Source organism: Lissotriton vulgaris, chromosome 5, assembly GCF_964263255.1.
Source record: "Lissotriton vulgaris chromosome 5, aLisVul1.2, whole genome shotgun sequence".
In the NCBI taxonomy this organism is placed as follows: domain Eukaryota; kingdom Metazoa; phylum Chordata; class Amphibia; order Caudata; family Salamandridae; genus Lissotriton; species Lissotriton vulgaris.
The window spans coordinates 73,201,115-73,229,089 of NC_141693.1; the positions used below are offsets into that span (position 1 = coordinate 73,201,115).

The 27,975-nt window shown below is 48.3% G+C and overlaps 1 protein-coding gene across 1 annotated transcript in view; it reads left to right on the forward strand.

Moving 5' to 3' along the window:
- Window positions 1-27,975, forward strand: part of LOC147710220 (E3 ubiquitin-protein ligase TRIM39-like) — a 179,270-nt gene that overhangs the window by 56,563 nt on the left and 94,732 nt on the right. Inside the window, exon 4 of the mRNA XM_086920900.1 lies at window positions 12,393-12,415. Within this exon, the coding sequence (XP_086777026.1) occupies window positions 12,393-12,415 (23 nt within the window). The remainder of the gene's footprint in view (window positions 1-12,392; window positions 12,416-27,975) is intronic.

Below are 27,975 nucleotides of genomic sequence, written 5' to 3' on the forward strand. Positions count from 1 at the left end.
TGGGGATGTCGAGGAAGAATATATCCAGGACGTTTTGGAATCAAACCCAGCGTCAGACGTCGAAGAAGACTACGACGCGGATGCTGAGGTGTTCGAAAGCGAAGAAGTCGTCGAGGAGGTAGGAGACGACGACGGTGCACTCGGGGCCATGGAGGATAGCTCGGACGAGGAGCTTCCTCAAACTGACTCTGGGGCCGTGCCTATTTATAAGGCCCAGGTCGAGGGATCGCCTTCAGTCCTTACCCAAGACCTCGATATGGGTTCCACGGCCCCGCCTTCGGGCCCGGCCACGGACATTGTTACCGAGCCACTCCCTGGCAAAACGAAACCAAAAGTAAAACCTACGGTCTCGACGCCAAATACTGCGCAGGTGCAAGTATCCAAACCGAAAGTGCGCATTGCTTTGGTCGGATCGAAAACTTCTGAGGCTTCGGCGCCGAAGATGGCTGTCGAGCCTAAAGGCCAAGTCAAGGGCGTCGAGACTGAGTCTGCCGCGCCGAAGACTAAAGTAAAGGTGGTCCATGCTGGCGCATCGGCGCCGAGGACGGTCGACGCCGGCAAGGGCCTTGTCGACCCAAAGATGGCTGTCGACGAACCAAAGAAATCTCTCGGTGGCTCGAAGAAGCGACTCGATGACCCGAAGGTCCTCTCTGCCCCGCGTCCGCACGACAAGCCCAAGGCTGCTGCGCCTCGTGAGTCTACATCGAAAGTGACCTCGAATGACTCGACTCCGAAAGTGGCCTCGAAGGACTCCGCTGAACCGGCACGTCCATCCGCCGCGTTCACCAAAAAGGTGGCGGACTCCCTGCAGCGCATCAGGGACAGCGCCGCAGCGGTCGAACCGAAGGACCCTCCGCCTGCGAAGCCTGTGGAGAAACCGGTTAAGGCGTCCACGCAATCCTCTTTACGTTGCCGCCTAAGATGGCGCTGAAGGCTTTCGCTCCTAAGGCAGTGGCCGGTGTGCCCGAAAAGGTTTCCTCGACGCCGAAGGCGTCGTCGGTGGTCCACGGCCCGCGACCTCGACGACCTTCGGGGGATGAGCTTCAGGAACACTTCATCGACGCCGAAACGGGCAGGCTTTCCCTCCTGAAGCGGAAAATCACCCCTGAACCCCAACTGGAGTCTTACAAGATCCCTCTCAAGAAGGACTCTCCGGTCTTGGTGGAACCCCTTTCACCACAGACTCATAAAGTGTCGCCCACTTACTCCGATGTGGACGCTGGTGAGGGTGATGAGGAGGATGAATACAGTTATCCAGTCTCTACAGACCCTGAGGATAGAACTGAGCCCTGGGCAGCTGGTGGTGACCCTGGGGATCCTCATTCAGGACAAGACCCTCCACTCTTTTCTGCAAAGACTTCACCTACAGAAGACTCCGCTGCTTTCAATGCCCTCATTGAACGGGCTGCTAACAATCACAATGTCCAGCTGCACGCTGACCCTGTGGATGTGGATTTCCTCTTTGACACTTTTTTAGTATCAGAAAAGACTGTGAAAACTCTGCCTATGCTAAAAGGTGTTTTAAAGCATGCTGCTGAGATCTTTAAAGAACCTACCAGGACGAGGGTGATCAACCCTAGGATTGACAAAAAATACAAGTCGGCGCCTACTGATCCTACCTACATTAAAGGACAGTTGCCTCTGGACTCCCTTGTCGTCTCGAATGCGCGGAAGAGGGCCAATTCTCAGACTACGGGTGATGCTCCTCCCCCAGACAAAGAATGCAAGATCTTTGAGGCTTCGGTGAAGAGGGTGGCAGCACAGGCAGCCAACATATGGCGCATCTCTAACACACAGGCGCTTCTAGCGCGCTATGACAGGGCGCACTACGATACACTAGAGACCCTGTTGCAACACTTGCCTGATCAATACAAAGAAGGGGCTTAGATGCTGATTCAAGAGGGGAAGCTAATCTCTAACGCTTCCATTAAGTGCGCTCTGGACGCAGCCGATACCGCTGCCAGAGCTATAAACACCAGTGTTATGCTTCGGAGACATGCCTGGCTGAGAATCTCTGGATTTAAGCCAGAAATCCAAACCACCATCCTCAACCAAACGGTTAACCCAGATCACCTGTTTGGCCCAGAAGTTGACACCACCCTAGAGAAAATAAAGAAGGACACTGACACTGCTAAGTCCATGGGTGCCTTACAGTCCCAGCAGTTTCGGGGAGGGTCCTTTCGTCGCTCCAGCACTAGAGGCGTCTCAAGGGGTCAGCTCTCACAGTCCACGCAATACTACAAGGGCAACATCCAGACTACTTATACCAACAAGAGTCGAGGTGGATATCGGGGCAACAGCTCCAAAGGCAGAGGACGTGGCAACAACAGCTCCAGGTCCTCTACCACCAGCAAACAGTGACGCCTTGTCACTGCCCCCCGACCACACAACACCGGTCGGGGGGAGACTCCAGCAGTTCCTGCCCGTCTGGACGTCCATCACCACGGACAGGTGGGTCAGAAAACGTATCCAATACGGTTATTGTCTGAAGTTAACATCCACTCCACCCGACATGCCCCCAAGGCACCGTCCTATGTCGGACGAGCACTTGCATTTATTGCAGCAGGAGGTCACTGTCATGCTGCAAAAAGGGGCAATAGAGCTCGTGCCTATGCAAGAAAGAGGCACAGGGGTATACTCCCTGTACTTCTTAATTCCAAAGAAGGACGGGTCCCTCAGGCCCATCCTGGACCTTAGGCCACTCAACTACTACATCCTGTCGGAGCACTTCCATATGCTGACCCTGCAGCAAGTGCTCCCGTTGCTCTAGCAGGGGGATTTTTTTGCAATTTTAGACTTAAAGGATGCGTACTTTCACATTCCACTGCACCCTTCACACAGGAAATACCTCTGGTTCACCATCCAAAACCAGCACTACCAGTTCAAGGTTTTACCTTTCGGTATCACCATGGCACCCAGGGTGTTCACAAAGTGCCTGGCGACAGTGGCGGCGCATCTCTGGAGACGGAACATCCACGTCTACCCATATCTGGACGACTGGCTCATCGAAGCGAAGTCAGCCCAGCAGTGTGCCGCCCACATGTCCCACACCATTCACCTCCTGCACGATCTGGGATTGTCACTGAATTACCCAAAATCCCACCTCCAGCCCGCCCACGTACGGCAGTATCTCGGTGCGACCATAAACACTCTGGCGGCCACAGCACAGCCGAATTCAGTGAGAGTCAGCAGCATTCAATCGCTGATACAAAAATTCAGACCTCAACACTCGCTTCCAGCAAGAGTGTTCATGCAGTTGATAGGCATGATGGCCTCCTGCATTTCCATAGCCCCGCACGCGAGGCTACATATGCGTCCGGTTCAGGAGTGCTTAGCACGTCAGTGGACTCAGGCTCACGGGCAGTTGAAAGACCTAGTGTTGGTGAGCGGTCGGTCATACAACTCTCTGCATTGGTGGAATTCACAAAACCTTTGCAAGGGCCGACCGTTCCAAGAGCCTGTGCCACAGATCATCCTGACGACGGACGCTTCTCTCCAGGGTTGGGGAGCTCATGTACTCCATTACACTGCGCAGGGACTATGGACGCAACAGCAGAGGAAGATGCACATCAATGTTCTGGAACTGATGGCGACTTCATGGCACTGAAAGCCTTCAAAGTACATCTGTGCAACAAGGTCGTGTTGATCCGGACGGACAACATGACGGCCATGTACTACATTCAGAAGCAGGGAGGAACACACTCTCCGCAGCTGTCTCATCTGGCTCAGAGCATGTGGAAGTGGGCCATTCAGAGGAACGTCTTCCTCATGGCAGAACACCTCCCGGGCAAGGACAATCAGATGGCGGACCTGCTCAGCAGGCACAGCCACCAAATGCACGAGTGGGAGATACATCCATCAGTACTCCAACCGTACTTCCGAAGGTGGGGTCATCCAGATATAGACCTGTTCGCCACAAGGGAGAACGCAAAATGCTAAAGCTTCGCCGCCAGGTTCCCACACCCACAGTCGCAGGGCAATGCGATATGGATGAACTGGTCAGGCAAATTTGCGTACGCTTTTCCCCCAGCACCTCTGATACCGCTGGTGGCACGCAAGCTCAGGCAGCACTCGATGACTCTCATCCTGGTTGCTCCAACGTGGGCTCGCCAACCATGGTACACCACATTTCTAGAACTGTCCATGGTACCGCATCAGAGGCTACGTCTCACACCCAGCCTTCTGATGCAGAGCCATGGCGACATTCAGCATCCGGATCCGCAACAGCTCAACCTGGCGATCTGGCTCCTGAAGTCCTAGAGTTTGGCTACCTGCACTTGCCTTCTGACTGTATGGACATCATTGGGGAGGCAAGGAAGCCCACCACCAGAGCATGCTATGCAGCAAAATGGAAGCAGTTCTTCATTTATTGTGCAGACCACAACATTAACCCGCTAGATGCTTCTATTCAAAATATCATCTGTTACCTTTTCCATCTGTACAAATGTAATCCGGCCTATGCTTCCATTCGCATACATCTATCTGCGATGGCCGCTTATCTCCAGAATAGGCAGCACCTCTCCCTCTTCAGGGTGCCTGCGATTAAGGCTTTTCTGGAAGGACTCAAACGAGTCATTCCTCCGCGGACTCCACCAGCTCCGGAGTGGAACCTCAATGTGGTCCTCACCCGGCTGATGGGTCCTCCCTTTGAACCACTGCATTCCTGCGAGATTCAGTTCTTGACGTGGAAATTTGCTTTCCTCATAGCGATTACATCGCTACGGCGAGTTAGTGAACTACAAGCCCTAACTATCCAAGAGCCATTTATTCAAATTCATTCTAACAGGGTGGTGCTTCGCACTAACCCTAAATTTCTACCCAAAGTTGTGTCTCAATTCCATATCAACCAGACTATTGAATTGCTTGTTTTCTTCCAAAATCCTGAGTCATTGGCGGAGAGAATGCTCCACACCCTTGACGTCAAGAGGGCCCTGATGTATTACATCGATAGGACCAAGGATTTTAGGAGGACTAAGCAACTCTTTGTCGCCTTTGCACCGCACCACAAAGGTAACCCTATTTCCAAGGCTGGTATTGCTAGGTGGATCGTTAAATGTATCCAGATCTGCTATCTGAAAGCAAAACTTACTCTCACCATTCCGCCAAGGGCCCACTCCACCAGAAAATTGGGGGCCTCTATGGCATTCCTTGGAAACATTCCTTTGGAAGACATATGTAGAGCAGCCACATGGTCTACCACACACACATTTACAAAGCATTATTGTGTTGATGTGCAATCCAAACAGCAGGCAGCTGTAGGGCAGGCTGTTCTCAAAACACTTTTCCAAACTGCTGCAGCTGGCACGGGCGGCCGCCGCTAATGGAGGGACTGCTATGTATTCTATGCACAGATATGAATTCAGCAGCCCACATGCCTCGAACCGAATATGCTACTTACCAGTATGCATCTGTTCTTGGCATGTAGGGCTGCTGACATTCATATCGCCCGCCCTCCTCCCCGACGCCTGTAGCAGCTGCAGAATTCACATATACTACTAGCATGGTCATCATTCACTGAGTTTCACTCCATCTTGGCCACAATGGCTTAAAACAATCTGAGGATGGAGTCGATTCCCATGAGCACTGTAGTCCAGGGGAGGAGCCACCTATCTCATGATACTTCGAAGACTCTTCCAGGACAACAATGTGCAATCATCCGGACCCAACACTAGGCGGCGATCTATGCACAGATATGAATGTCAGCAGCCCTACATGCCAAGAACAGATGCATACTGGTAAGTAGCATATTCGTTTCAAATTACATCAGTTACAAGAGCATGTTACACAGATGTTACCAGAGCATAGAATAGTAAGGGGGAAAGAAAAAGGTATAAGGAATGCAGCTCGGGTCAGGCAGACCAGCAAGGGGAGAGCCACTTGGATGGGAGGCAGCCACAGGAATAAGAAGGGAGGAGGGCGGGATAGTGCAGAAACTGTGTCCAATGTCCGGCTAGGTAGGTGACGGCCGAGGGGGTAAACCAGAGTCGATCTCCTCTATAGCGGTCTAGGCAGCTCCACTGGGTAACGGCCATGTTGCATGGTCTCATACATGCATGGAAATGTGTTTGTAATGTTACATTTTTAGAGGCTATCATTTGACTGCAATTTTGCAACTCACTTAGCGTTTGGGAGTTCCTGTAAAATTTCTAACCCTGTGCATCCTTCTACTGCTACCTGAGATTTGCGCTTTGGGATCGCCCTGGCTGGCTCAACCCAGAGATATCAGAGCGCACAACATGAGGTCAGAGTTACTTCAATTATATCAGTTCAAAGACTAAGTGAAGCTAAACATAGAAACAGTCCTGTGGAGCATGGAGGGTAGTGGGGGAAAAGAAGGGGTAGGAATGTTGAACGGGTCATGCAGACCGGCCAGGGAGATAAAACTTCAGGGGAACATTGCAAAGTCACAGTAAGCAAACAGTAGTACAGAACAACATCCTTTTTTTATTTATTTTTATTTTAGAAGTTTTATATATAGCGCTGGCTGGACCCAAGGGTATCGGAGCGCTTTACAGCATATACAATAATGTGCAAATAGACAGTACAGGTAATTGGTAGACCATGAGGGATCGCGCCGGGTAGGGAACAGGTACATAAGTGAAGGGGCAAGGGGAGGAGGGTGCAAGACAAACCAGACGATCATCCAAGCAAATTCATTGATCAATTAATTCGTACTCAGAAAGTTTTCCTGATCTGAATCAGTGTCATCGGTCCCAAATTAAGGTAAGGTGGAGCGTCGGCTAAGGAACTTCCTTGGCTCTATCTGTTCGTTCGAGAGCGGTCGAGGAAGAGGGCTTTGAGTAGTGTCTTGAATTTTGGAAACAAGGGGGTTGTTCTGATGTGTGGGGGGATGAAGTTCCAGATTTTTGGTGTGCTTCCAGCAAATGATTTGGCTGGTTCTCATCCTTCCTTCTCCACAGATCTCAAAGATTTAAGATAAACCACTCTCTCAGCCCTCCCCAGTACTTATGGGGGTCCCCCAAGGATCCGCCCTTTCTCCTATCCTCTTCAACCTTTTCTTGGAACCTCTTACCAACCTACTTAACTCTATAAATATTCTCTTCCACAAGTATGCTGACGACACACAACTCTATTTGAAAATGTCATCCCTGGACAACATCATCTAACTAAATTCTATCCTCACGTCGACCCAAAATTGGTTAACTGAGAACCATCTCCTGCTCAACGCTTCCAAAACGGAATTCCTGCTCATCTCCCCACCGAACCACACCCCCAAGATCGATCTCTGGTTGCCTCACCTCACGGCTCTCAACTGCAATCCGATCATCATAGACTCAGCCAAATCGCTCGGGGTCAAAGTCAACAAGCACCTGAATATGATGACTCCTATCAGCAACGTTTGTAAGGGAGCAAACCACCTGAGGAGGACACTCCGAATGCGCAAACCTTTCTTGCCACAAAAGGATTTCAAGCAGGTGGTACACGCTCTTGTCTTACCAAGATTAGACTATGGCAGTGCAAATCTCTGTGGCCTTCCTAAATACGCCTTGGCTCCACTTAGGGCCTCGCTGAACTCTGCAGCAAGACTGATTACAGGCTCCAAACAAAATGAGCACATCTCCCCAGTCCTTTAATCTCTCAACTGGCTACCCTTTGAAGCACAAATACAGCTAAAGACTGCAATCCTGACTCACACAGCCCTTCATTACAATACCCGCACTTATCTAGCGCAAAAACTTGAATTATCCTACGCCTGGGCAGAGTAGGAGGCCCATTTGACAGCTTACCGGTAGAGGGCTTTGTCTGATCCCCACTGGGGGTGGTTCCGAAAAAGGACCCAGGGGAGTTTCGGTTTAAAATAAATAAATAAATAAATAAATCAAACTTGAATTACCCTGTGGCGTGAGGGTGGAGTGGTGTGGCTCACTGGTTAGAGGCGGCAGACCCGGAAGCAGAGGACGGCCCGGGACCAGGGTTCAATTCCCGACGCGGCAGGGTTGTGGACCAGGGTCAGCGGACTTGATAATTCTCGCCTCGGTGCCTACTCTAACTAGGGATCACACTCGGCAACTCTGGGCATTAGCTTGCCTCATCTCCACAACGGCCCCCCACATACGCCGGGGATGCCTGGTTTCACCTTGGAGATACCCAGTAGGGACAATCTCACAGGGAAAGCCAGGACGGGTTCCCCAGCGGTCTACAGTGCGGAGATACCCCATGTGGGGTGATTCTGGCGCTTTACAAGACATCATTACATTACATCTAGAAGCACCTCTACTCTCCTCCTGAAACCTATCATCCGTAGCAAAAAGAGAACTTGTCACGAGCCTTCTCTGTGCTGCCCCTAAAATATGGAACTCTCTTCCTCCAGATGTATGCAGACTCGCCTCGACGACGGCTTTCAAACTGGAAGCCAAAAGATTCTTAATTAGCAAATTCCTATCATAAAGGGTTACGGCACTCATAAGGTGGCTATCTCTTGGTTCCTAGCTCCATGGTACAACTAACATTTACGGACTATATCGTCTGCTTAATATTGCACCTTTTATGTGTACCATTGCTTACGGTTTACCATTGGTTTTTTTCTTTCCACAATTTGCTGTGTATATTTCCTTTTGTCCTCTCCACCAACTTATTGTAAAGCGCTCTGATAACCTTCGGGATCTTGTTTGCGCTATATAACACTTTATAAATGAAATAAAATTCCTTTTGCTCGTACCTTCTGAAGCAGGGCACTCTTCTTGTACCCCTTTTGCTCGTATCTCCTCCTCTTTCAGTGCACCTAGTACCCCTTCCGCTCGTACCTTGTCCTGCTTAGCACTCTTCTAGTGCCCCTTCTGCTCATAGCTTGTCCTGCAGGGCACTCTTCTGAATGAATGAATGAATTCAGATTTCTAAAGCGCGGTAGCTGCCCTGAGGTGTCCAAGCGCTAAGCATATCAACTGAGGTTCGAGTTAGGAAAAGACAGATTCAGCTCCATAGTTATGTGGTAAACAGGAGCGTTTTCAGCTGTTTGCGAAAGGAGAGAATATCGGGGTTACATCTGAGATGCTGAGGCAGGGTGTTCCACCTCTTAGCCACATTGTACGAGAAGGAACGGCCTCCGGACCTAGATTTCTTTATTTGCGGCACAATGGCTAGATTTGCAGAGGTGGAGCGCAACTGTCTTGTGGGGGATAGGGTGTGATGAGAGGGAGATTAATTGCCGGGCCTAGAGACCAGAAGGTCTGGTGTGCAATGCAGAGTGATTTGAAGTCTACTCTTTCCTTTACGGGGAGCCAGTGCAGTTTCCTTAGTCTGGGTTTTACTGAGGATCTGCGGGGGATTTGTAAAAGTGTTCTGGCTGCGCAGTTCTGTATTAGTTGCAGTTTGCGTAAGGTAAAGTCAGGAGCTCCGAGATACAGTGCATTTCCATAGTCCAGCCGCGATTGGATCAGGCCCAGAACTACGGTTTTTCTTGCTTCAAAGGGGAGTAGAGGCAAAATCTTCCTGATGACTCTCAGGATACCGAAGCAAGTGGCAGAGAGTTTTGTTGCCTGTTGGTCGAAGGACAGGGACCTGTCGAGCCAGACACCAAGGCTCTTAATGGCGTCTTTGGGAGCTGGGGCTGGACCTAAGCTGGGGGGCCAGAGAGTGTCTATGCCTATACCTTCCTCTGCATAGTACTTTTCTAGTGCTCCTTCTGCTCGTACCTTCTCCAGGAGGGCACTCTTCATAGTATCCCCTCTGCTAGTACCTCCTCTTGCAGAGCACTCTTCTAGTAACCCTTCTGCGTGTACCTCCTCCTGCAGGCACTCTTCTCGTACCTCTTCCTCCTGGGCACCCTTCCAGAACCTCTTCTTCTCAGTGAGTTGGCCTCTTCCACCAAGGCAGATCCAGCTCCATCAGCAGGGTTAGGACCAAAGTCCCTTGCACCGCTCTTTACACACCAGTCAGAAGGGCTGGTGACTTCACAAGGCAGGCTGCTGGAGAAAGGCGGTTGGTGGATTACAACCCCCTAGTGAGAAAACAGCTCCTCTATTCTACAGGTAGCCTACAGCTCTCCTTGCAGGGGTTTTTCCAGGTTGCCCTCACCTGTAAGGAAGCAGCAATCCTGGATCATGGCTCTGGAACTGATATATTTATCTCCATCAGTACTTTGTGGGTCTTGACACTGGTCAGAGACTCCTGACACACTGATCTCACTAATATTTCTCCTAGTTTTTAAGACGTAGATGAAAATTCTGAGAGGTCCATCTCTGGAGCATTTTTCTGGCAGTTCTGACATTTTATTTATTAACACAGACTGGTCAGGTTAAAGTCTTTGGCACACAATCTTGGCAGGAAGAGAGAGTAGAGCTGTGTGTGCCGTGACAGAGGAATCTGAGGCAAGGGCTCAGTAGAGAGGCCTTACACTCAGCTGCGACACAGAAATGCATCGACTCTTCTGGGGATGAAGAATGCAGGAAGTGGGCAGCGAATGTCCTTCAGAGCATCATTTGTCTCCCTCATTCCTTTCCTTTCACAGATGTCTGGTCTGCTTCAAAGACCTCAGGAAGGTTTCCTCAATCTAACTCCCTATCTGGCAGGCTCCCTCCATCCTCCATCATATGAACTATCCACACATAGGAGATCCAAAATGAAGTCCTGCCCCTATACATTACATCACAATAGACACACACACTCCATGCTCACCCTAACCCCCACATACATATGAACGTAACATGTTTTCGTTCGATGGTCATGTGAAGCAGGTTACCTAGACATCCTTCTACACTTTAAAATTACTTAGAAGGATTCTTCCTTTTATCCCGGCTAACCTACGGAAATTAGTGGTCTCCGCCCTTGTTTTATCCAAGGCCGACTACTGCAATGGCCTTTTTATCAATCTTCGGACGAGATGCTTGACCAAGTTGCAGATTGTGCAGAAGACTGCAGCACGTTTGCTGTTGAATGTTCCAAAACACAAATCCGTCTCTATGGCGCTCAAAGAGCTACACTGGTTGCCGGTGACGAGACGGATCGAATTTAAGGCCCTCTGCATAGCTTTCAAAGCTGTTCACACCATAGGTCCTGCCTTTTTCAAACAAAATCTGCAGCCTTATATTCTGACCCGCCATCTCCGCTCAGCCAATGCTCATAACCTGGTAGTTCCCAGGTTCAAAAAGTATTCCTGGGGGGGTAGAAGTTTCCTGGTCGGTACAACCAGACTTTGGAATTCACTACCACTAAGGCTAAAAGAAGAAACACATCTGTTGGCCTTCAGAAAGGCATTAAAAACGTGGCTTTTTAATCTTTGAAGTGGTACATTCTGTTGTTTACTATTCATTCGATGAGCTAGCGCCTTGCCATCCTTGGGTGAATGTTTTTGCACTTTATAAATTTCCTTTTTATTTCATGTACTCTCTCCATACCTGCCAACTGCAACTTACTCAAAACCCCGTATCCGAACTGTACACGGGCTGCTGGCCTTAAAACCCAGGCACTATGGGTCGCAGATCACAGCTCAATTCTAACAGAGATTACAGTGGATCAGACTCCATTAGGAAGGCTTATGTCACTGCTCATGTCACTGCAGAGGTCCAAATACCGCTCAGAGAGTGTTCATGTGTAGAAACCAGTTTCCACTCACTACCCTAGCTGTGCTGTCAGTGTGAGTCATCATCTGTAAGATATTGAAACTTGTCTCCTTTATGGATCGAAATAATTCATAATTTGTAATTATAGGTGGAATTCGCCATGTGACGCGGATTACAATATAACAGACAATGCAGTGTCATGTGACCCCATTGAAAATATCACACTGTATCATGTGGCCTCATTCAATCGTTGTCTGTGCTGGTTCATGCGATAAGATTCAGGATATCACAGATTGTGTCATGTGACTTCTTTCAGATTAGGTTATGTGAATTCACTAATATCACCCACTGGTGTGTCAAGGCACCCCGTAAACGGTACCACCATGCAGCCCAACCACAAGGACTGCCAACCACAGATGGAGAACGCGAGGATGTCTGCATGTTTTATGTAATGTTGATGTATATGTAAAAATACCAATAAAAATATTTGGGAAAAAAAAGAAACCTCATACAAGGAGTTGACTCAGCCCATTCAGAATATCCGAACGTGTTTTATGGTGTAACTGCATCCAGAATATGTCACTGTGCTGTGTTATATGATTACCATTCAGAACGGCAGGTTCTTCTGTTTCACGTGATCCCAAAGACTGTGCTGTGACATGTGACCCCAGTAACAATATTACATATTCTACTGTCACATGACTCAAACCATCACATTACAGACTATGCTGTGTCACTAGACTCAATTCACAAGATTACAGACTGCAAGAGGAATAGGTCCCCATTGTCTTCTATGTCTAATTAGAAGTGATACTAAAAATACCGGCGTTTTAACATCTCCTGTGAAAACTGATTTGTTTCTCTGTTTTGCAGGATGTCAAAACCACCCTAAAGAGGTAAGTCTGATTTATTATTCCCCTCTCAGTGTGTAAGGAGCTGACCTGGCTACTACAGTGTGTAAATGCCACTACTGAGCTCACACGAAGTGTTACAAAACTTTCAGATCCTCATGAAATCACTTTATATCCCCTTACAACTCAAGCACTTAGACAATACCTTTGATTCCCCATAAAACGTCCTTAAGTCTTCCAAAAACTCCCCATAGTCATCAGGAAACTGCCTTAAATTTTTAGAAATCCATTTGAATCCTCAGAAAACTCCTTTGAGTCTTGAAATAGTTGTTGCAGCAACTAGCTTTTGTCCTCACAAAACGTATTCATGTCTTTTAAACCTACCTGAAGACCTAGGAAAAGTGCCTTCATCACACAGAAAACACAAGTACATTCTTGGAGAGCCTCCTCCGGTTTCTCCAAGTTCAGGCTTGTGCAAAAACTCGTTCAGAATTTACTGACTAACTTTCCACTCATCAATACATCCCTTGAGTGCTTTCCAACATTTTTGTTCATTTCCTTAAAGCTATATCCAGACCTCATTCTTTAGTAAGATCCCTCCAATCAGAAGAGGTCTCATCCAGTTCTCATTAACCTCATTGTAATCCTCAGGTCGGCTCCTAGTACTAAGAAATGTCTCTCCATTCTTTATCTTTTAAAAAAAAAAATGTTATAAAGTTTTTCTTTGCATGATATGACATCAGTGCATTATTCAGACAAAAACAATGCAATGCAGTCAAACATGTCAAAAACGAAATGATGATACAGCAGATTTTGTTTTTATTCTTTATTAATAAAGAACAAGAAAGACAAACATGTGGTAATTTAAATAAAAATAACTGTAACCATGGAGTCTGCTTGCATTGAGTGACTCGTGTCACATGAGTCGGCTGGTGGTGAGTGATCAGTCTCAAGCATGGGTAATGTGGCAATGGTGTCTCGTGAGCGTGGTGATTAGCGTCACTAGGATGGGGGGGGCACCAGTGTGACCAAGACAGTGCCTACTTTGCAGGCTGGCGTCCCATGGGCTTGTCAGTGGTCACGACTGGTCATGTGACCCCCCAGTGTGTTGCTCCCAATATCCTCTACGCTCTCCCGCTCCCGTGTTTGGGTAGTCCTCGACCAGGTGCGTGTTCATGGTCCCTCTGTAGTGGTGATGGGGTATGTTTCATGATGGGCGCGGGTCATTTTTTTTTCACTTCGATGTTAGGTAAGTAGGTTTCCCAATATTCGCCACTGGTCCTTGAGTCCCCTTTTGTTTGAAGTGACATAAGGGCGGATAGCTTCAGCGCGTGTCCATGTCAGGAAAGACTCAGGTGTGGGCATGAGGGTGTGTTCCGCGAGTTCGGCCACTGTCTTAGTAACCTCTAGCCAGCCTGTTTGTAGCATTGGGCATTCACAAACCATGTGGTAGACACCAGTGTTCACCAATTTGCACCGGTCAGGAGCATGTGTTTATGCGCTGAGGGGAGAGGTAAGCGTGATGCTATTAATATATGCAATTAAATTGCATACATTTCATCTGTTGAAGTACCCTGGACCAAGCTTTGGCCAATAATGGTTGCGGTAGGGTGCCATCCCATCTAGTGTGCGCCCACGCTGCATAGCCCAGCAGGGTAGTATTGAGGGATGTGTATAGGGTGGTCCCCGCATGACACATGATGTTCTGGTTCAAAATTGAATGTAATGTGGGGGATAAAAGGGGATCTGCTTCCCCTGCATTCCGTGTGGCGTGCAATGCGTGTTGTATGGTGTGGAGTGTCAGAACATAACCATCCTCTATACCATAGACTGCTGCTTGCCTCCAGGGATTTGTGTTGTGCTGTCCTGGCAAGTCGTGCCCGGTTCCATAGCTCAATGGATGGTGAGAACAGAATGTGGAGCCATTTGCCATTTGCAGCTCTATGCCAACATACACAAACCACAGTCATCTGGCGTGTCTCCCTACGGAAGTGAGTGTCTGGATCTGACAGCCACGTACAAATGCTTGTCCTACCTAGAATCTCGCGGACTAGTACTTTTTCAGGGCATGCAGCCATCCGTAACCAGAACATTGGCCATTGTAGCTACGCCGCAGCATAATACAGCTAAAATTTGGGTTCCCAGAGTCCACCTTCAGTTAGAGCTCGGTAGAAAACAACCGGGTGGCGGTCCTCGCTTGGTATTAATTCGAGCAGGAGGTCATGCAGCTCACAAAAGAAGCTTTTGGGAAGCACCAGTCATGAAAAAAGTAGAGCATACCTTGGTAGCACCAGCATCTTGGAGATCGCCACCTGTCCCATAGGTGATAAGTGCAGCGATCGCCAGAAAGGCAGTGACTTGTCCACGTTGCCTTACTTGATATCCGTTTCCGAGTGGTATATTTGTACATGTCGTCAAAATCCCGGGGGCGGGTTTGCAGGGACAGCCATGAACAATTCATGGAGTGGTGCCAGGGGAAACAGAGATGTCCCCAAATTTGTACAGTAAGAGCGTTAGGCCTGGTAGGGAGGCCGCCTCTTCTACAACAAACACTAGGGATTCATCCGCATACAGCGAGATGGAATGGTGTGCACCCAGCTCCTGACTCCCCCAGTGATGTGCCCGTTGCCTAAGCTGGCAGGCCAGCGGTTCCTTCACAAGAGGAAAAATCAGCAGGTATAGTGAGGACCCCTGTCTGGTGCCTCTCTGGATTGCAAAGCGGTCTTAAATTAGCTGACCTGTCTTGACCCATGCCGTCGGACTATGGTAGATTGAGCAGATCCAACCCAGATAGGGAGGGCCAAACGCCATGTGTTTAAGGGTCAGCAGGAGGAAGTCCCACCTCCGAGTATCCAATACCTTTTTCAATGTTTAGGGACACTGTCACGGGGCTATGGGCTTCGAGAGGGATGCCCCATATGAGGCGTTGTAAGCGACGGATATTACTGAGAGTACTGCATCTATATATGAATCCTGACTGGTGCTGATTCGTGGTAGCAGACAGTTTGCTAGCACTCTACCTAAGATTTTATAATCTAGGTTCAGAAGTGATAGGGGTCGGTAGGAGCAGATGTTTAGCGGATCTCTGCCAGGTCTGGGTAAGACTGCAGTCTGGGCTTCTCAGAGTGAGTCCGGAATAAGCCATGTCATCACTTTCCAGTCTGCCCTGACTTCCCTCTAGTCCGTAGCATCGTATTGAGTCTTAAGAAGCCTCATTTCAATCACCAAACCTCTGTCCAAGTTACTGAAAACTCAATCCAGGCAGCACATACTACTTCAAGTCCTCAGAGATTTCTTTCAGTGTATTCCGAAGCCTCAGGTCAGTCCTGAAACCTGTAAAATAGGTTCCGATCCTTCCCCATGAGATGACATACACATATTTGCTGCTAGTGTACTGGCTAGTCTTGCTTACTCCTTAATAATAGAGCTTAATGAGACATCATATTTCTCAATGATGTATTTTGTTGTGTGGCTAACATTGAAATCTCCACAAAGTCTTAACATGTACACGACCACACAAAATAATTGTGAATGCTTTTGACCCTGATTGAAGAACTGATAATTTAAGGTTTCAATCAGTTTCACAAGGAATGTACGGAGGACCAGAGGAGTGAAGCTCCAGGGCAGCCTGGCTGTTTGGTGCAGGATAAGGAAGATCAAGTGGTGTGTGAAGAAAAAAACTCCTTACTGCTGGCCAACATTTATATGCAAACAATATTTAAAATATGGAATACACGTGTGTCCTAGAGATTTGAATAGTGAAGCGAGACTCCTGAGCACAAGTTTAACTGCACGGCCACGGCCCACTTTTCCCCTCTGGAACAGCTTTGAGATGCTGCAGTGAGTCTGTACAACTTGCAACCAGGGGATTGATTTGGCGCACAGCTGGCACAACACTTCTGAGCAGTACGTAGCTTATGTGGCGCTTTGGTGAAGAGTTCAGCAGATGCTTTGGTGTTGCATTGTGGTACTAAAATGAAAGGCACACGCTCACTCTGTAGCTCACGCGCCCAAACCTAACTTTTGCAGGATAAGCAGTATTTATTTTATCAATGTCACTCCGCATGGAACCAATGGGCCCAGATCCAAGGGTGACCTATGGCATCTGAAATGGCATGAACCAAGGTACTGGAGATGCACATTAGCAGCATCAGTATAACATTCCTCAGCGTTTCCTGGCTATAGTTTCAAGCAGTTTGTTGCTTATTGTTTTTGTAGCACTGAAAGGTGAGGGATTAACCCTGTAATCGTTCCTTTGATGATCAAATCGCATCTGAGAGGCACCCACCTTATTGTTCAGGTCTGTTTCACTCACTTCTCCATTGTCCTCAGCTGCCTCGGGTACCTGGACACTGTTGGTCAGGGGACTTCTGGTTGTGACACAGGATTAAGGTGATCACTGCGTCGTGGAGACCTCTCAAATCGATTTCCCACATCAAGATCCTCGTCCCCTTCCCGGGGTCCAGATTTTTTGGGGAGGTAAAAGAGCTTTGAAACCTGAAAAAGACCATTCCTTGTCACCTCCTCTAGTCCTTATTTGGTGGTCACCATAGCTCCTCAACAAGGGTGGTCCTGACAAGGAGTCAGTTCATCAGGGATTCAGAACTTGCCCTTCAAGTGACACCCCTTGACTAGCATCACATCGTTCACACACAGATCAAAGGGCCTGGCCCAAAGTCTTCAACAGACTTCATATTTAGGTTTCAATTGCACTGCGCCTGCGCTGGGCTTTTGAAATCTTTTGTATTAAATATATCTTAAAAGGAGCTTACATTCCCTTCCCCCTTGCTTTTCATTGTTTCCTGTGGTTGCCACTTGATTTTCCTTCTCTTCTATTGGCTGTAGCATACCATTTCTTGTTCTTCCTTGCGTGTTTGCTCTTATCAGTTTCCCGTTGTCCAAGTATTGTTTACATCCGCTTAGTCTAACTTTTTTGTTGTTGCTCACATTGCCCTCGACAGCTGTGCACTAGATGTCACATTGGCTCCCTAGCCCATGCCACCAACACAATGTACACCTCACACATAGCTCTATTGTACATGGTCAATCAATCAATCAACCAATCACAGCATTTATATAGCGCACTACTCACCCGGAGGGTCTCAAGGCGCTGGGGGAGGGGGGTCCGCTACTGCTCAAACAGCCAGGTCTTGAGCTGCTTCCTGAAGGCGAGGTGGTCCTGGGTCAGGCGGAGGTGGGTCGGTAGGGAGTTCCACGTCTTGGTGGCCAGGTAGGAGAAGGACCTTCCTCCTGTGGTGGCTCTTCGGATCCCGGGGACGGCGGCAAGGGCGTGGTCGGTCGATCGAAGTTGGCGTGTGGGAGCGTAGAAGTTGAGGCGGCTGTTGAGGTATCCTGGGCCTTGTGTGCGTGGGTCAGGAGACGGAAGGTGATTCTCTTGTTGACCGGGAGCCAGTGCAGATCTCTCAGGTGTCCGGAGATGTGGCTGCGACGGGGATGTCCAGGATGAGTCATGCTGAGGCGTTCTGGATCCGCTGGAGTCTCTTCTGGAGTTTGGCGGTGGTTCCGGCGTAGAGAGAGTTGCTGTAGTCCAGTCGGCTGGTGACGAGGGCCTGGGTGACCGTCTTCCTAGTCTCGGTGGGAATCCACCGGAAGATCTTGCGTAGCATGCACAGGATGTTGAAGCATGACGAGGAGATGGCGTTGACTTGTCTGGTCATGGAGAGGCAGGAGTCCAGGATGAAGCCCAGGTTGCGTGCGTGGTCTGTTGTTTTGGGTGCGCTGCCCAGGGCGGGGGGGCCACCAGGAGTCGTCCCAGGCGGAGGGTGAAGATCCCAGGATGAGGACTTCTTTCTTGTCCGAGTTCAGTTTCAGGCGGCTGCTCATCATCCACTTGGCTACGTCTGTCATCCCTTCGTGTAGGTTGGCTCTGGCGGTGGCGGGTTGTTGGTGAGGGAGAGGATCAGCTGGGTGTCGTCGGCGTAGGAGATGATGTTGAGGTTGTGTTGGCGTGCGATGGCTGCGAGGGGGCTCATGTAGACGTTGAAGAGGGTTGGGCTGAGCGAGGAGCCTTGAGGAACGCCGCAGATGACTTTGGTGGCTACTGATCTGAACGGGGGGAGGCGGACTCTCTGTGTCCTTCCGGCGAGGAACGCGGTGATCCATTCCAGTGCCTTCTCCTGGATTCCGACGTTGCTGAGGCGCTGCACTAGGCTTCGGTGGCAGACCGTGTCGAAAGCCGCGGAGAGGTCTAGGAGGATGAGGGCCGCTGTTTCTCCGTTGTCGAGCAGGGCTCGGATGTCATCGGTAGCTGCGATCAGGGCGGTCTCGGTGCTGTGGTTGGCCCGGAAGCCAGACTGTGAGAGGTCGAGGGATCCGTTCGTCTCGAGGAATGCGGCCAGCTGCTTGTTGACGGATTTCTCGATGACTTTTGCAGGAAACGGGAGCAGCGAGATGGGGCGGTAGTTCTTGAGGTCGGTGGGGTCGGCTGATGGCTTCTTTAGTAGAACGCTGAGTTCGGCGTGCTTCCAGCTCTCCGGGAAGGTGGCGGTGTCGAAGGAGGTGTTGATGATGTCCCGCAGGTGGGGTGCGATGACAGCGTCGGCCTTGTTGAAGACATGGTGAGGGCAGGGGTCGGTCAGAGAACCGGAGTGGATGGAGTTCATCGTGCGGACGGTGTCTTCGGTGCTGGCGCGGAGGGTGGTGGTGGGGGGCGGTGGTTCAGTCGTGGCGTGCGTCGGTTGAGGGCTGAAGCTATTGTGTATGTCCGCGATCATGGTGTTACTCTGCTGCTTATACAATACAGTACAGACAACATTTGATTTTATATCTGTTATCGACTAAGAATTGTTTTATACAAGTCTTGGAATGCATCCATCTCCAAGCCAAGATATCAGCCCTGAGCCACATCCCCGGGTTTCAGATTGCATCTTGGGTTGAAGAACGGCAATGAGTGACTGCAGGCATTTTTACCAGGTAAGCTTTGTTTTACTTCCCCTTGTTGTAGCTCACATGATCTTGTATTTCTTGTTTAACCCCATCTCTGCTGCTGTCGGCCATTGGCCGATGGCAGCACTACCTCGCTGGTGCTGCCGTCGGCCAATGGCCGACGCGGCCCAGCCGTTTTGCGGAAGTCCTGCACTTCCGCAAAATCAGCGGCGCAGCCAACGGGTTAAGTGTGCCTCTACCCCTCATTAAATGTGGCTCTGTAAACTGAGTCTTTGAATGTAGCATTTTACTACCGTGATGGTGTTGTGCGCTAGCAGTGCCGTTTAACTTTACCCAGTCCAAAGATCAGGGCTTGATCCATCACCGTTATTTATCTCACTGCACCATCCCAGCTCAGAACCTGGCTATATGCAAATCAGTCTGTCCCTGGCCCAGTGCATCATGGGAACAGGGCAGACTAAACTACCAAGCCAATTCTTCACCAGAAAGGAGACAAGCTACCGGGGACCGGTTTCTGGCATTTCAGCCGTCTTCGGCCCGGCTTGCTTGAATCCTGATGGTGCAGTGAGAAAGGGACTCATGTCTGAGTATACCCTGCCACACCTATAGTGGCCAAAAACGATTCAGAAAAGGGGGTGGTGATGAACAGAGTGTCTGAATTAAGCAGACCACTCTTACCCAGTCCAAAGATCAGGGCTTGATCCATCACCGTTATTTATCTCACTGCACCATCCCAGCTCAGAACGTGGCTATATGCAAATCAGTCTGTCCCTGGCCCAGTGCATCATGGGAACAGGGCAGACTAAACTACCAAGCCAATTCTTCACCAGAAAGGAGACAAGCTGCCGGGGACCGGTTTCTGGCATTTCAGCCGTCTTCGGCCCGGCTTGCTTGAATCCTGATGGTGCAGTGAGAAAGGGACTCATGTCTGAGTATACCCTGCCACACCTATAGTGGCCAAAAACGATTCAGAAAAGGGGGTGGTGATGAACAGAGTGTCTGAGTCAAGCGTGGAAGGGTATACTCAGATGTGAGTCCCTTGCTCATTGCACCATCAGGATTCAAGCAAGCCGGGCCGAAGACGGCTGAAATGCCAGAAACCGGTCCCCGGAAGCTTGTTTCCTTCCCAGTATAAGAATTGGCTTGGTAGTCTGGTCTGCCCTGTTCCCATGATGCACTGGGCCATGGACAGACTAATTTGCATGTAGCCAGGTTCTGAGCTGGGATGGTGCAGTGAGCTAAAAAACGGTGATGGATCAAGCCCTGATCTTTGGACTGGGTAAGAGTGGTCTGCTTAATTCAGACACTCTGTTCATCACCACCCCCTTTTCTGAATCATTTTGTCCACCATAAGCGTGGAAGGGTATACTCAGATGTGAGTCCCTTGCTCATTGCACCATCAGGATTCAAGGAAGCCGGGCCGAAGACGGCTGAAATGCCAGAAACCGGTCCCCGGAAGCTTGTTTCCTTCCCAGTATAAGAATTGGCTTGGTAGTCTGGTCTGCCCTATTCCCATGATGCACTGGGCCATGGACAGACTAATTTGCATGTAGCCAGGTTCTGAGCAGGGATGGTGCAGTGAGCTAAAAAACGGTGATGGATCAAGCCCTGATCTTTGGACTGGGTAAGAGTGGTCTGCTTAATTCAGACACTCTGTTCATCACCACCCCCTTTTCTGAATCATTTTGTCCACCATAAGCGTGGAAGGGTATACTCAGATGTGAGGCCCTTGCTCATTGCACCATCAGGATTCAAGCAAGCTGGGCCGAAGACGGCTGAAATGCCAGAAACCGGTCCCCGGAAGCTTGTTTCCTTCCCAGTATAAGAATTGGCTTGGTAGTCTGGTCTGCCCTGTTCCCATGATGCACTGGGCCATGGACAGACTAATTTGCATGTAGCCAGGTTCTGAGCTGGGATGGTGCAGTGAGCTAAAAAACGGTGATGGATCAAGCCCTTATCTTTGGACTGGGTAAGAGTGGTCTGCTTAATTCAGACACTCTGTTCATCACCACCCCCTTTTCTGAATCATTTTGTCCACCATAAGCGTGGAAGGGTATACTCAGATGTGAGTCCCTTGCTCATTGCACCATCAGGATTCAAGCAAGCTGGGCCGAAGACGGCTGAAATGCCAGAAACCGGTCCCCGGAAGCTTGTTTCCTTCCCAGTATAAGAATTGGCTTGGTAGTCTGGTCTGCCCTGTTCCCATGATGCACTGGGCCATGGACAGACTAATTTGCATGTAGCCAGGTTCTGAGCTGGGATGGTGCAGTGAGCTAAAAAACGGTGATGGATCAAGCCCTGATCTTTAGACTGGGTAAGAGTGGTCTGCTTAATTCAGACACTCTGTTCATCACCACCCCCTTTTCTGAATCATTTTGTCCACCATAAGCGTGGAAGGGTATACTCAGATGTGAGTCCCTTGCTCATTGCACCATCAGGATTCAAGCAAGCTGGGCCGAAGACGGCTGAAATGCCAGAAACCGGTCCCCGGAAGCTTGTTTCCTTCCCAGTATAAGAATTGGCTTGGTAGTCTGGTCTGCCCTGTTCCCATGATGCACTGGGCCATGGACAGACTAATTTGCATGTAGCCAGGTTCTGAGCTGGGATGGTGCAGTGAGCTAAAAAACGGTGATGGATCAAGCCCTGATCTTTGGACTGGGTAAGAGTGGTCTGCTTAATTCAGACACTCTGTTCATCACCACCCCCTTTTCTGAATCATTTTGTCCACCATAAGCGTGGAAGGGTATACTCAGATGTGAGTCCCTTGCTCATTGCACCATCAGGATTCAAGCAAGCCGGGCCGAAGACGGCTGAAATGCCAGAAACCGGTCCCCGGAAGCTTGTTTCCTTCCCAGTATAAGAATTGGCTTGGTAGTCTGGTCTGCCCTGTTCCCATGATGCACTGGGCCATGGACAGACTAATTTGCATGTAGCCAGGTTCTGAGCTGGGATGGTGCAGTGAGCTAAAAAACGGTGATGGATCAAGCCCTGATCTTTGGACTGGGTAAGAGTGGTCTGCTTAATTCAGACACTCTGTTCATCACCACCCCCTTTTCTGAATCATTTTGTCCACCATAAGCGTGGAAGGGTATACTCAGATGTGAGTCCCTTGCTCATTGCACCATCAGGATTCAAGCAAGCCGGGCCGAAGACGGCTGAAATGCCAGAAACCGGTCCCCGGAAGCTTGTTTCCTTCCCAGTATAAGAATTGGCTTGGTAGTCTGGTCTGCCCTGTTCCCATGATGCCCTGGGCCATGGACAGACTAATTTGCATGTAGCCAGGTTCTGAGCTGGGATGGTGCAGTGAGCTAAAAAACGGTGATGGATCAAGCCCTGATCTTTGGACTGGGTAAGAGTGGTCTGCTTAATTCAGACACTCTGTTCATCACCACCCCCTTTTCTGAATCGTTTAACTTTTTGATGCGGGAACACATCATAAAAGAATACTGCTGCACCTCAGGCAATGAAGTACATCACAGACCGATGGGGTAAAAGGTCGCTTTTATTTCAGCAACAAACCATTCAATTACAATAATGCAATCAATGTTTACACAACTTGAATGTAACCCCATCCCGCCACCCCTAATTGATCCCCCATGAAAAATCCCCATATTGATCCCCCATGAATTTTTCCCCACATTGAATCTCGTCTCCAACCCCTTAGTTTGTCCCCCTTCCAACCTCCTGCCTCATTCCTCTGTCCTCTGTTTTTCCTCTGTCCTAAGCTATTCTGCCTGCCCCAACCCTTCCTGCCTGCCTCATTTCCGTCCAAATCTGCCTGCAAGAGAAATGAAGCCTCAGTGAAAGCCCAGGAACCCAACCTAAAAATGTGGGAAACCTAAAACCTAACTAAAGGGAAGGGTGGGAGGGGCACAAAAACTGTTGCGCTGCCGCCTACCTGCCCTATGGACCCCCAACTGACCGGTAATTAGAACGCAATGTTTGAACCCGCCGCTTTTTAAAGGGGGCGCATCGCCGGCGCGCGCCCACTCTGGGTGATTTCATATGCTCGATGCTGTCCAGGGGTGCACATTTTTCGAATGTCACCCCCAAGCCCCTCATCAGGCAATGAATTACATCACAGACCGATGGGGGTAAAAGGTCGCTTTTATTACAGCAACAAACAATTCAATTACAATAATGAAATCAATGTTTACACAACTTGAATGTAACCCCACCCCGCCACCCCTAATTGATCCCCCATGAATTTCCCCCATATCGATCCTCCATGAATTTTTCCCCCCATATTGATCCCCAATGAATTTTTCCCCATATTATCCCCCATGGATTATTCCCCACGTTGAACCTCGTCCCCAACCCCTTAGTTTGTTCCCCTTCCTGCCTCATTCCTCTGTCCTAAGCTATTCTACCTGCCCCAACCCTTCCTGCCTGCATCAATCCCGTCTAAATCTGCCACCTTGAAAAAACTCTGAACAGGCGTTTTTCCTGTCACCCTCCCCTGAGGATTTGAATTGTGAAAAGTTCCCCTTTTCAGTAAAGATGAAGTCAAAATCTCAAACCAATTCAGTATCAATAGTGATTTAAATGAAAACAGGAAACCTAAAATATTGTTGTCCACAAAGCCCTTCCAACAAAGGAAAAATGGAAATGATAAATCATAAGAAGTACTTTGGAATATAAAATTGATCCCCAAGAAACAAGTAAGAGACTGTCGCTAATACAGCCCTTATCCCCAAGGTGCAACCCCAATCTAATGAGTAACTTTTCTGTAATATTCACCAAATACTATTCTTTTGGTATAAACGAAAGGTGAACCCCATCAGGTTTGAAAAATCTGAAAAAATGGCCTAAAAGTTGTACCAAGTAATTTCCCCCCAAATGATCAAGTAGAACGCTTTGGCATGGCTTGTCTTGTAATCTTGTAACAAAAGCATTACTTGACCCCAAAGCATGACACTTTTTCCCCAATCACTCAATCCTAATATACTAAAAGTTAAAACTTAGGTTAGCTCTATAATGATTCCGTTGAGGCTTCATGACTGCCCACTTTAACAAACATTTGCAATGCAATAGGTCTCGCATTATGAAAGTTTGAGCTATTGGGGTTACATTATTTAGCAATGCCAATAGTTCAAACTTTAGTAATGCGAGACCTATTGCATTGCCAGTGGAGAAAGAAAAGAGAAGTGAGGAGTAGAAGAACAGTGAGCTGGGAGAGAGTGAACAGGAACATGAGGGACTGGGGAACTAAATGAAATAAGAGAGGAAAAGAGAGTGGTCTGAGAGAAAGGGAACATGCTGAGTAGCAAGGGGGTAGTAAGAGGAAGGTAAGGGGGGGACGAAATGGAGAGAGCTCCAACACGGAGAGCCAGAAGATGATTAATTTGAAATAAGGCACGGAGCCAGGTGGAGTGGACGTGGATGGGGGCACGGAAGGAAACCACTAGAATTCGTGAGAACGAGATGAAAAGTGAATGGCAGAGCAGGAAGGTGTGACTCGGGGGCGGGACGGGGCACAGCAGTAGCTCACCTGGGGGAAGCATTTATTAAAAATAAAACCAATAAAAAAGGAATGAAAATGGTGGTTGGGGTGGGTGTGGGGAAGATAAGAACTGCAACAGATGGAGATGTGTTTTTAGCTACTGTTTATTGGGAGTGTTCTCGGTCTCACTCTCGCTCCTCCTGTCTGTCTACCTCTTTCTGTCTGTCTGCTTGCCTGCCTGCCTCTCATGAGAAGGCAATCCCATTTTCCAAGAAGAACAGTGCAAAGTGCAAAAAAGGTGCCCTTGCATACTGACCACAACACAAACTATATTCAAACTAAAGAAGGCTGAATTTTATAAATTCTCAAAACTAAAAGGTGTTATCTCAAAACCTGGAAGCATAGGCAATCAGGAACCCTCATGGTTGTCTCTCATATCCAAAATCCCAAAAAACTGCCATGTGGCTTCTAAAATATATTTGTTATTACAACCTTCAAAATATAAGTAAGGTACTATTAATTACACATGAGATCACTGAATGGTCCAGGAAACAGGACTGGCCAAGAGTAAGGAGATTACAATTCACCCAAAAATATAAATAATAATTCCAAACTTATCACAAACAAAATTTCTCATACCCCATGGAACATTTGGGGCACATTACAGGCTACACAAATTGGAGATCAGGGACAAGAACGAAGGCTGGAGCGGTCTGACTGAGACCAGCAGTCTAGCCCACATGTTCATCAACTGCCCACTCCTGGATGACTTTTGGGGCAAGATCTTCTAATCTTTACAGGATATATTTTGTTTCCAACCACTTAAGTGTTTCCTTTATAGAGAGCTAGGCCCCTCCTTGTGTTCTATTACACCAAATATAAACCTTTCAAATTTACTACTAATTGGCACAATATTTACTTTTCCCCACAAAACTATTCTCAACAAATGGAGAGGTCTGGTTAATGTATCAATAGACACCTGGCTGGAATGGTTATGATACTCCAGAGGCACACAAAACATTATGGCACAACATTACCCGGGGACATCCATGAACATCTCGGTTTAGGACTAACTCTGTTATTATTGAATGAAAGTTAAACTACCATTAATACTCACAAGGTATGATTTCCTTAAATTACGTTACACCCATTATCTTCTTCTCATGTCCTAACTCATGATTCAAGATATGTAACTGGACCAAACTAGGATGCTCATGTGAAGTTTTAAGGATTTGAGCCCTTGTCCATGCGTCTGTAGGTAGCTGCACTGAATCGAAGCTTCCTAGTTTACACCACTCTGTCCTAAATTATTACCAGTGTCAGAATCCCACCTTGATTTCCAACACCAAGTCTGATGTTAGTTCCAACCATAGACAGAGTGTAAATCTCTTACCATTACCTCTACAAAGAGACATCTGTGTCCTGGGTCATTGCGGCCTGGCCTACTACTTCTTACCATGATGCAACTAGGCTGTCAGGGGGATGTCATGTGTTTCTTCTGGCTTTAGTTCCTTCACAGGACAAGGTGTGTGTACCAGTAAGTGCCACTACCTACCTGTTCAGTCTGCAAGAGAAGCTTGTACTACATAATATATGCTGTACATGTTGGGTGTATCAGGTGAGCACTATGTCCATTACATGTGATGTACCTGTGTGTGAATTGTTCTCACTGCCTGGACTGTACCGAGTTTGTGATTGACACCTTTATTAACCCCAAATTATTTAAATAAAAAGAAAACATGGAGGCATTTTCCTTTTAAAAAGCAGAGAAGCTATTTGGTGAGATCGGAAGGAAATAAAAAAAAAAAATCAAACTTTTTCTTTTAACGGTGCAACCCCGATGCGTTCACTTTGCCACTGCTTATTTTCCTTATCTACCTTCACCTCCCTCTCTATTACTGTGGGCATACCTCATATAGTGCCAGCCGATCAACAATGTTATTCCACTTGTTTGGACTGTCAAAACAACCAACATGGTTTCAGTTTTTCCTCGTCGGGTTAACCACTGGCGACCAAACAAGGTGCTCAACCAGGATTGTAGCTGCAGCATCTTGTTAGTACTTGTTAGGAATTTAAGTGTGAATGATACTTTGCTTCTTCAACAGAGCTGCAAAGCACGGGAAACACATCCACATAGTGGAAAGCGCTGTACACGAACACCGTGAACTCATATGGGGCAGAAATAGGCTGATTGCAGTGGAAATCCCATTTTTGGCTTACTGTGCAGGTTCAGGCCGGCTGAGACACAGTCCTCTTTCCTATGTGCTCCTGGTAAGAAGCCAATCAGCTCCTCTTTTTATGCTTGTTGAGTGGTGGCCAAATTCATGACAGATCTATCAAGAGTGGGAAAAGGGGGGGCATGAGAGCCCATGGATTTATTGATGCCGTTTTGTGTAGCATGAACATGACCAACGGGACTAAGAGTGCTTTGCAAGGAAAAAGGCCCACATTACCAGATTAAATAGGGCAATCACAATGATCAGGAAAACAAGAGATGCACAAGCATCTGCTAGATATCAGTAGGGAAGGAAAATGAATCGGGTAACAGAAGGCATGAGTCACTCACTCTGGGGAGAGTACAGGTGGAATAGTTAATGGGAGAAGATTCTGCAAGAAGTTAAGGAAGTTAGTAGCTGAGAGAATTTGAAGCAGTGGGAAAAACATTGGGAATTTAAAAGAACACTGGGGTATAATGAGGAAGGCAGCAATTGAGACATGAAACTAGCTGGAGCCAGAAGAAAGGTGTCTTCGGAAGAGAAGTATTAGTGCCTTCTTGAAGGGTGCCAGCGTGGTGGTGGCGTGAAGGCTTGCGGCCGTGAGTTGCGGAATCTCGTCACCCTGACAGAAAAGTTCTGTGCCATCATATTTTCCTTTTTGAAAGCCAGCTGTTTTAAAAGAAGTGTTTAAACACCACGTCAAGAATATGAACACACCCGATACTTTCAACTTCAAAGATAAGGTGGGGAGGGGTGAAAACCATGTGGGGAACTTGTCGTGTGCAGTTCTGTTGTGTGCTCTGCCTTTTCTGGGGTGGGGGAAGGGGTGGAACTCAACCTTTAAAATCATACAATAAACCTGGTGTTATATTTTAGTTCAAGGGACATGGCAAGCGGTTACACATATCACTGCCTTCAACTGAGTTCCCTCCTTAGCCCAAAGAGATGTCGTATTTTAATTACTTTCAATCCCTTCCCCCCCCCCCCAATTATGAATCCCATCAAGGATGGAAAACTGCTCTGTTCTCCCCTTTACTGCA